This window comes from Salvelinus sp. IW2-2015, unplaced genomic scaffold, assembly GCF_002910315.2.
Source record: "Salvelinus sp. IW2-2015 unplaced genomic scaffold, ASM291031v2 Un_scaffold8345, whole genome shotgun sequence".
Classification (NCBI taxonomy): Eukaryota; Metazoa; Chordata; class Actinopteri; order Salmoniformes; family Salmonidae; genus Salvelinus; species Salvelinus sp. IW2-2015.
Genome location: NW_019949605.1, coordinates 1 through 10,563, shown reverse-complemented (window position 1 = coordinate 10,563; position 10,563 = coordinate 1). Strand labels below are relative to the sequence as shown.

Sequence of the window (10,563 nt, the reverse complement as noted above, 5' to 3'; positions counted from 1 at the left end):
GCTTTGCTCCAATGGGTACACTCGCAATGGCCGACAGTCCTCCCATTATGACATCATTGTCCTGAATGGGAACACCCGTTCTGTTCCAACGAGGGGATTCGATTCATCTGGCGCCCAGTGAGGCTTGTTTTACAACCTGGTGATGTTTTGGAACCRGGCYGCCTCCCAGSTCTGAGCCAGCACATGGAGTAATSAGGAGGATTCTGTGGGAMGATCACAATTGCATACTCCTCACGTCGCCTCTRCTCATCTCCTTCTCAAAACACACATTGGATGAGAGACAGAGGTCCTCTGGCTTTCTCATCCAATGCGTTCTGAGAAGGAGAGAGGACACAAAAAGTATGCAATTGGGATCTTCCCTACGTTTTACATAAACCCCACGGTTCTCAAACATTGTACCTAGAGATCTACCGTCCTGTAGGTTCTCAATCCAACCCTAATTGGAGTGAAAATCTACAAGATGGTTGCTCTCTAGGTAGATGTTTGTAAATCCCTGGTCTAACTAATGTTGAGTGACACTATGAATTGCTTAGTAACTGTGCAATTGTTGTTTACTGTTTATTAATAACATTAAATTGTTAATAAAATATTTTAAAACATTTTCTACAATGTTATTTCTTGAAAATGTTATTCGTATAAGACGCTATGGTCAGGGTAGTTAGAAATAACTGCTGCCACCACAGCTGGGATGACCCGTCGTTGGCCTTGACCTAGATGTTCTCCCCTCAGCATCCACTCCAGGGTGAGGACCCGTCGTTGGCCTTGACCTAGATGTTCTCCCCCAGCATCCACTCTAGGGTGAGGACCCGTCGTTGCTCTTGAATAAGATTTCTCTCGCCCTCAAGCATCTCACTCCAGGGTGAGGACGTCGTTGGCGACTTGACTAGATGTTCTCCCTCAGCATCCACTCCAGGGTGAGGACCCGCGTTGGGCCTTGACCTAGATGTTCCTCCCCCTCAGCATCCACCCAGGGTGAAGTACATGTCGTTTGGGCCTTCGACCTAGATGCTTTTCGTTCCCTCAGCTATCATCTCATTCCGGTGAGGACCGTCCGTTGGCTCTTGACCTAGATGTTTCTCCCTCCGCTACACCATCCCAGGGTTGAAGACCTGATCGTTGGCCTGACCCTAGAATGTTCTCCCTCTAGCATATCCACTCCAGGGTGAGGGACCCGTCGTCTGCGAGCTGATGGTTCCCCACACCACTCAGAGTGACCTTCTGGTCTGACCTAGAGTCGCCTTCAGTCCTGATTTCTCCTCCCCTCCATTATATCGAATAATCTGGTCCATTGTCGAACAGGCAGGGACATTCCCTGTCTGTTTGGTGGAGGTAGGCATCTCACTCAACATCCACCACCATCCCAGCGTTCTGTGGGAGTAAAGGTGGTCTAGAGTTTTTTCCCTCTGGTTGCACATTTAACATGCTGGTAGAAATGAGGTAATCATGATTTAAGTTTCCCTGCATTATAGCTCCCGGCACTAGGAGCGCCGCTTCTGGATGAGCTTTTTTCCTGTTTTCTTGACCTTATATAGTTGTGTATGAGTGCGGTCTTAGTTCCAGCATTGGTCGTGGTGGTTCGAGCATTGTTATTGTTTTTTTACCCTTTGTTAAATAGTTATAACTGGCACCATGCCCTTCGGTGAAGCATGGTGGTGAGACTGAAAATAGCTGTGCAGCGACGCTCTCCCATTCACCTGACAAGAAGCTTGAGGGACTGCCGAGAAGAATGGTGAGAACACAGTGTGGCCAAGCTTTAAGCGTCATACCCACGAAGACTGAGGCTTGTAATCGCTGCCCAAAGGTTGCTGCAACAAAGTACTGAGATAAGGTCTGAAAATGTAAATATGAATATCAGTTCTATATTTTTAAAACATTTGCAAAAATTTCTAAAAACCTGTTTGCTTGTCACTTTGTATGGAATGTATACATGGGGTATGTGTGTAATTGGTCACGTTATGTGGGTATTGTGTGGTAGATTGGAGGATTTTATTTAATACACGTTTTAGAATGAGGCTGTAATGTAAACAAAATGTAAAAAAAAGTCAAGGGTCTGAATACTTTCCGAATCGCACTGTATATGTTAGCTTAGATGTGCTCCATTTAAACAGTGGACAAATTCTATGCACTCAGTTTCTCCTTCAACAAGCACCATCTTCTCAAATCCGTCCTGTGTGTCGTGCGGCAGCAATCGCAGTAGTGGAAACCAAGATTGTGTCTCAGGGCCAGGCCTGGTTGGAGCTAGATATGTCCGAGTCGCATTGGGACAGTTTACTTTTAGCTTAACCTTATCTAATTCTATCCTAACCTGACACGTTATTTGTACTACCTATCCACATTAAATTATCCTAACGTTAACCTAATTCTACTAACCTGCACGTTATTGCACTAACCTGCTAGAAAAAGTCACTTATGCTATCAAAAACCCGGCAGACCTGCCTGCAGAACCGTCTTGGTTTCCACTAATGCGCCGCGCGCTCTAGGCAGACTCGTTTATAGCTTCAGTGGCAGAGACACTGCAAATTGACCTCGCTGAGATACTCCTTAAATTGATAGTACACGTTTGTTTTAGCAATTTTACAGCTAGCTAGCTACTTCACATGCAAGGAACAGAGCGCAGGCTTTTTTTTGTTGCGCCTTTCTCAATCATCAAAAGCCTAATAGTTCGCATCAATGCAGCCCATAATCTTCTTCTGATTTCTAAGACATTAAGGTTTGGTGTCATTCACAAATAGTTGAGAAATGACTCGACATCTAGCATATAGGACCTGTTTCAATGATCACTTTTGACGCTCAACATAGCCACTTCATATTCCACTCTCGTCCGGAATGGGAAAAATATCCTTTTCTAATTTTTATTCAGCATAGTTCAATTATACTTCTTCTTCTTCATAAACAGTAACAGGAAACAGAAGTTGGGCACCAGTGACCTAAAATCACTTGGAGCAAGGTTCCGATGTCCGCCTGACCCTTAAGAGAGCCTTTTTAATGTCTCTATTTGGTTTGGTCAGGGTGTGATTTGGGGTGGGCATTCTAGTTTTTGTTTTCTATGATTTTGTATTTCTATGTTTTGGGCCGTGTATGGTTCTGATCAGGGACAGCTGTCTATCGTTGTCTTCTGATTGGGAACTATACTTAAGGTAGCACTTTTCCCTCTTTCCTGTTGGGTTAGTTAACTCTGTTTTGGCACATGCCCTAAGCTTCACGTTGTTTTTGTATGTTTATTGTTTTGTTGCGTCATTTCTAATAAAAGGACTCTCACAACGGCTAACGCTCTTTGGTCGCTTCTCTACGACGCCGTGACAACCGATGTTCCCTATTTCCATTGAACGAACCACAGCTCGAATTCGTCATTTTCAATTGTGTCTCGTGTGATAGTTAAAAACATCAGTTGATATTATTCGAGTCAATAATTAATACAATGTGATTAATATGAAGTTCCTATTATCCAAATGTGGGTATCAGAATTAGTTACTTTCCACAAGACAAACCATGAAAAAAATGATCTCTGCACTCACAAACAAGGGATCCACACAAAGAGAGAGCTCACTGGACATAACAAATATCAAGAACGGTGCGCGGTACTGTTAGAAGGGGGTTTCTGAAAGCCCAGTTCTTTATGTTGACACATGCAACTGGAATCGTGCGAATAAAGAGGCTGGTTCTCACGCATACTTAAACGATGGAAGACCACCCGGATTAAGTAAGGATATAAATGGCGTTCTCCACCACAACTTACAAACAGGGAGACGCCAAACCAAAGTCACATTACACTCGGAGACATTTACTGCGGTGCATTGCCAAACCTCGACTCGCAGACAGGGCAGTACACGTCTTACACTATCACCCTCGGACCAGCCAGGTGTTATGGGTACGCCTTAGACCTGGTACCAGCACAGGTCAGATGCTCAGGTCCTACGGGCTATCCACCCTGGACGACGAGCACACGCATGGTCAGCAGATCTGGTAATCGGTTATCACCTGAACACCGCAGTGGTACGTATTCCCCGGAGCACGCAGGTCTTACGTATCGACCCTGGCACACGCACCGTCAAGCGAGGTCGCCTTAAGTATCACCTGCGCCAGCAGGCTGAAAACGTCTTCTGACTCAGCCCGAGATTGATACCACATCCCACACAAACTTCAAGCTGCCCCCCACCAATTCTTTCTTTAGCCAACGTTTCCTTAAAAGGTGACAAAGCAGCTCTGCCTCGTGTAGTTCCAGAGTAATGAGCTCCGCCTCTACAACAGTGAATCATCCTGACCCACTAGAACGTAACAGTAAGCAGATTAGTGGGCTGATAACCGGACTGGTCTTTCTTAGTACCTGAGTCTGATCCATCCCCTCTCTCGCTTCTTCCCTCTCAAGTTCATCAGCGACCCGTGTCTTCCATAGTCAGTCCCCTCAGCGCGCACAGGATCACCGCTCTTTCAGAACCCACCGAGGACAGCACGTGCGGACGCAGACACCGCACTGGGGACCCTGGGAGAGGGATAGAGACATGTCTTGGACACCTCCACACAAATAATACACATCCACTCTTAGGGTGGGAAACCCACTCATGACCTACCTTGATTCCTGCTGGACTCCGTGATCATACCCGCCAGTTGCATTAGAAGAGAATATTGTCAGACTCAGCGATCCCCTCGTCATCTTGACAAAATACAGTCACATATAGTCATTGGTCCATGAACTCTCAAAACCTTCTCCCTTGCAATGCATTAATTTAGGAGGTCCGAGAACCAAGGAGGATGTTGAGAACAGAATCACTGGGCTGGCGATGTCCGTGCCCAGCACACTCCCCACCTCTGCATCTGGGTTGCTGTGCTCCTCTGGCGAAGATACGCGCGCTCTTCAGCCTGTTGGTCCGTCTAGGAAACCAAATCCTTGTCTTCTCAGTCCCATTCTGATTTGTCGTGCAGGTGAAAAATCGTGCACCCACCAAACTGTCTGGCTACGCCGGGTGTGCACATTTAGCTAATCTCTGTACCTTTCTGATGTGTCACTCCCTTCAATGTCAGGAGCCCTGGGAGGGCCACGGACGCGGAATTATTTGTCCCGTCGCATATTTTCTACCGGAGTTGTATAGATAGAAGTGTTTTGTAAACCGGGGTATAATCCACACATAAGCGTTATTAAGGAGGTTGCGCCCTCTCTCAACATCACGTGGATTATCAAACTTATATTCCAGTCTATCTTCACGGCATATGTAAACTTGCCGTCGGGAGAGAACATATAAGACAAGCGAACGGCTGAATACAAACATAACTACAGTACAAGACATAACAGCTCACCTTTTAAAAATATCAGTCTTCCTTCTTTACAGCGAGGCTCAGTAGACGATAGACCTTTAAATACTCACACTGCGTAGGTCTCAGAGCGCACGGCAATGTGGTGTCCCCGGGTAAGACACATATCACTGCAGGTGATCTCTATTTCGGATCTTGGAGTCTCTGCGCACATCATGGTCCTCTTCGATTCGATAAAGGGTCTTCTCTCTTCCTTCTCAATTGTGCTTATTCTTCACTCTATTCGTCAGCTCTACTATTCCTTTCTAGGAAAGCATTATTTACCTCCCTTTTTATTTTACTATATTTGCTGCACCTTCACTACTCGCACAACTCATAATCCGCTCTCTTCTCTTTTCTAAGCTACGCTCGCACATGCTCGCATTTCCCTTCCTATTTCTTCTCGAACTCAGTATTCAGTCGAGCCCTCTTCACTCATTTTCCTCCAGTGGCACTTCAGCTCTTCCTTAAAACCTATATCGATCTCCATTTACACACGACAATCTCTTCCAACACTTTCTCAGAGATGCTCATTACACACTCAATCCTCCTCCTCTTCTCCCTTTTAATTCGCCACGACTTTCTAGAATCGCGAGCATTTCCCTAACTACTAACCTGTAATCCTCTCTTTCTTCATTTGAATGAGAGACATAGTGACATCATACCCAAGAAATTACCTGCTTTCTCCACTCAGATGCCAGACAAGTCCGGCCTCTGCACATTAGCGGCAAGTGATGAGTAGCTTTTTTGAGAGAATGTCTATTGTGTTGAGAGGGAAGTGTTTTATATTGCATAAGCTAAGTATATATCGATTTTGAGACGCTCCATATCCATTCTTATATTTGTGCCTCGGAGTAGATCACCATTATGCAAACTTCTAAACGCTCAAGCAAATTACCGTTTATATGATGGTCTAGGGTAATAGCTACCCGAATGTGTGTTAGACAAGCTGGACTTGAGCATGGAAGTTCTGCTCGGGGAGGGTATTTACCACATATCATGGTTCGAGTACAAGAGACCGCTCAATGGTTTTCTACAACTCTCTTGCTTCGAGTCAGCAAGCCATAACCGAGCGTTGGTTGTGAATCGTGCTCGTCTTCAGAACAGCGTCTCCGAAAGATGCTCGGTCGTCACGGAGTTCTATGTACTACCCGCTTCAATAGTCAGGTTCTCGAACGTTCAGTGGCAAGACGTACTCCTTTCGAGGAGGATTCTATGGCTTCTACTAAATTTGATGCTTGACTAAAACTTTAACCCGAATCAAAGTTGTCCTAACTACCTAACATTGGCTGAACCCCTATATTATACGAGAGAGGATATTGGGCATGGTCCAGAAATGTTTTTGTTATTCTATTATAATATTCAAAGGCGGCATAATAGAATCCAATATTCTGAACAATTGGTGGCTGTGGCTACACTAGTGGAAACCCCAGAAGTGCTCCCACTAAAATGTACCGCACAGACGTAGAAAGCAATAGCACTGCAAAAGCGTACTTCGCCCATCGCTTGACTGGAGTCGGTAACGCAGGTTTCTAAAACTCAGAATTAACTAAATCGAAAACTCAATATATGTTATTTTGGTCACATACACATGGTTAGCAATGTAGTATTGGAGTAACACAATCAAGGGACCACAAAGGCTCATGTTTTAGCAGCATAGATTTAATTGGGTCGCACATAGCCACGGTCTTTACGCTAGGATGGTCTACTTGGTCGACATACACAGGGGTTGACGCAGCTTGTTTATTAGGTTCACTAGTAGCACGAGGGTTAGCAGATGGTATTATTGTCACTATACAAATAGAGTTATTGTCAGATTTTATTTTTACTTCATGGTCTATAATCACAACAGATAGATTAGGCATGTATAGATTTTTGGTACAGTACACGGGGATATAAAGACAGATTTATTGCGTCATGTACCACCTCTATGATTACGTTCACGCATAGATAGGGATACAGATCACACATGGGGTATGGAACGCGAGGATGGTTTAGGGTTGAGTTTGCACGACATGACCTCATGGTTATTAGTTCATGACTGCTTACCTAACGGTACACCATAGCAATTGGTTTAGCAACGATTATTGCTATGTGATGCTCGCTAGGAGGAAAATTGCGTATGTGCCTATGCAGAAAGTTCTGACAATAAGCAGTGAGAATGTTATATGACAGACAAATCTACACAATATCTGAAAAACTGCACCGTATCACACAATGTTTATCGTGAGATGGAGGAAGTACATAAAGTGCAATCAGAACGGGGTTCCACTATAATGCGATGAGCGTTGGCACGTGGATTGTGCGCGCTCAGAGAAGGGGCGGAGATGGTAACTAGATTCGGATATTCAAGGGCAGAGTACAGATCACATGGATGCAGGATGAGTGATTTTCGCTGGATCATGCTAATTGGGAGGGAAGCATCTATGAAAGGAGGAGAACATCGTGTTCAGGATTTACAAGTGAGGACAATAGAGGAATCTGAGTTAATGCTCCATTTCACTATTCCACACGTGGCAAGAGACTGTGTGGTTGCACATGCGCTCTGATACGGATGGTATATAGATGATTGCTGCTGTTTGAGACTCAGATCTGACATAGTCCTTGAGATAGACGGCGTTTTTCAGTCTCTCGGTCCCAACTTTGAATTTTGCACCTGTCTGACCTCGCCTTCTGGATGATACAGGGGTGAACAGGCAAGTGGCTCGGTGGTTGTTGTCTTGATGATCCCTTTCTGCCTCCTGTGCATCGGGTGGCTGTAAGGTGTCCCTGGAGGGCAGGTAGTTTGCCTCCGGTGATGCGTTGTGGCAGACCTCACTACCTCTGGAGAGCTTGCGGCTTGAAGGGCAGTTGCAGTGCCTTACAAGGTGGTGATACAGCCGACAGGATTGCTCTCGATTGTGCTAATCTGTGAAAATTTGTGGAGTGTTTTTAGATGACAAGCCAATCTTCTTCAGCTCTGAGGTTTGAAGAGGCGCTGGTTTGCGCCTTCTTCCCACAGCTGTCTGCTGTGGGTGGACTATTTCAGTTTTTGCTCCGTGATGTGTACGCAAGAGGAACTTAAAATCCCCCTTCTCACTACTCGTCCGTCGATGTGCTGGGGGGGTGCTTTTTGTAATCTACTGTACATTGGTAGCGGTTGTTTACTCTGTATAACTAAAATGTGTAATTTAAAATATAGATCATATTTAAACCTTTAAGAACAAATTCTTATTTACAATGAAGGCCTACCCGGTAAAACCCGGACGACGCTGGGCCATTGTGCGACTCCCAATCACGTCCCCCCCGGATGTGATACAGCTGGAATTCAAAAACCAGGTACTGTAGTGACCCTCTTTGCACTGAGATTGCAGTGCCTCAGACTACTGTGCACTCTGGACGCCCAGGGTAATAGCTTGGCTTCACTTCTCTATGAATAAGGAGGTCATGTTTTTCTACATAGCAGGAGGATTCCTCTGCAAGAGTCCACGGTTGTTCCCTTCACGCTGTAGCAAGTCGGCTTACATAAAATATGATATAACATAATCGCAATGCTTTAGGTGGTATAAGTTCACATTTCCTGACTCAAAACCATAGTACTTTGGGACAAAAAAATAACTCAGTCGGCCACACACTTTCATAAACCACGCTTTGTCCACACTTCGCGGACTTCTGAAACATGAATTAGCTGGCGAGTAGAGAGTAGCCTGCATCGCAGCGAAAACGTCGCGAGTCACGTTTTGCGCTTGTTTTCAGTAAGAACTTACGGGAGAGATGTTCCAACTCCACTGCGCACTAGTTTCAATGTATCGGAATCACTTCAGCGTTTCTTGATTTTTAAGAGTTGATTGACATCAAAACCCATCTGTTTTACGATCGAAAAATAGGCTATTCTCATAGAAAACATCTTTAGCGAACGGTTAGGCCTACAAAACTAATACGACCACTCTATGGAAGAATGAGACTCTCACAAACACGATGGCGTTCCCCCGTTTTGCTCTACCGAAGATGATACCACCAATGTGCCAACTTCGGTCTCTAGCGTCTGAAGGTAACCAGGTAACCGGTTTGAAAAACTAATGGAATTATGTTTTCTTTTTGGACTGTTTGTTCAGCCATTTTATAAATGTGTTTTTCAATGTGTTTCTATGATCATGACAAGATTCAACAACTGAAACATAAACTGAACAAGTTCCACAGACATGTGACTAACAGAAATTTAATAATGTGTCTCTGAACAAAGGGGTTGGTCAAAATCAGAAGTAAAAGTCAGTATCTGGTGTGGCCACCAGCTGCAATAAGTACTGCAGTGCATCTCCTCCTCATGGGCTGCACCAGATTTGCCAGTTCTTGCTGTGAGATGTTACCCCACTCTTCCACCAAGCCACCTGCAAGTTCCTGCAAGTTCCCGGGCATTTCTGAGGGGAATGGCCCTAGCCCTCACCCTCCGATCCAACAGGTCCCAGACATGCTCAATGGGATTGAGATTCGGGCTCTTCACTGGCCATGGCAGAACATTGACATTCCTGTCTTGCGGGAAATCAAGCACAGAACGAGCAGTATGGCTGGTGGCATTGTCATGCTGGAGGGTCATGTCAGGATGAGCCTGCAGGAAGAGTACCACATGAGGGAGGAGGATGTCTTCCCTGTAACGCACAGCGTTGAGATTGCCTGCAATTACAACAAGCTCAGTCCGATGACGCTGTGACAAACCGCCCCAGACCATGACAGACCCTTCACCTCCAAATCAATCCTGCTCCAGAGTACAGACCTCGGTGTAACACTCATTCCTTCGACGATAACTGCGAATCTGACCATCACCCCTGGTGAGACAAAACGTGACTCGTCAGTGAAGAGCACTTTTTGGCAGTCCTGTCTGGTCCAGCGACAGTGGGTTTGTACCCATAGGCGACGTTGTTGCCGGTGATGTCTGGTGAGGACCTGCCTTACAACAGGCCAACAAGCCCTCAGTCAAGCCTCTCTCAGCCTATTGCGGACAGTCGGAGCACTGATGGATTGTAAGTTCCTGGTGTAACTCGGGGCAGTTGTTGTTGCCATCCTGTACCTGTCCCACAGGTGTGATGTTCGGATGTACCGATCCTGTGCAGGTGTTGTTACACGTGGTCTGCCACTGCGAGGACGATCAGCTGTCCGTCCTGTCTCTCTGTAGCGCTGTCTTAGGCGTCTCACAGTACGGACATTGCAATTTATTGCCCTGGCCATATCTGCAGTCCTCATTCCTCCTTGCAGCATGCCTAAGTCACGTTCACGCAGATGAGCAGGGACCCTGGGCATCTT

At 45.6% G+C, this 10,563-nt stretch overlaps 1 protein-coding gene across 1 annotated transcript in view; it reads right to left on the bottom strand.

Moving 5' to 3' along the window:
- The window catches only part of LOC139027208 (uncharacterized), an 8,416-nt gene extending 3,820 nt beyond the window's left edge, over positions 1-4,596 (bottom strand). The window contains exons 1-2 of the mRNA XM_070442356.1: positions 4,569-4,596; positions 4,440-4,480 (exon numbers count right to left, since the gene is read on the bottom strand). Of these exons, the coding sequence (XP_070298457.1) occupies positions 4,440-4,480; positions 4,569-4,596 (69 nt within the window). The remainder of the gene's footprint in view (positions 1-4,439; positions 4,481-4,568) is intronic.
- Between the last annotated feature and the right edge of the window lie 5,967 nt (positions 4,597-10,563).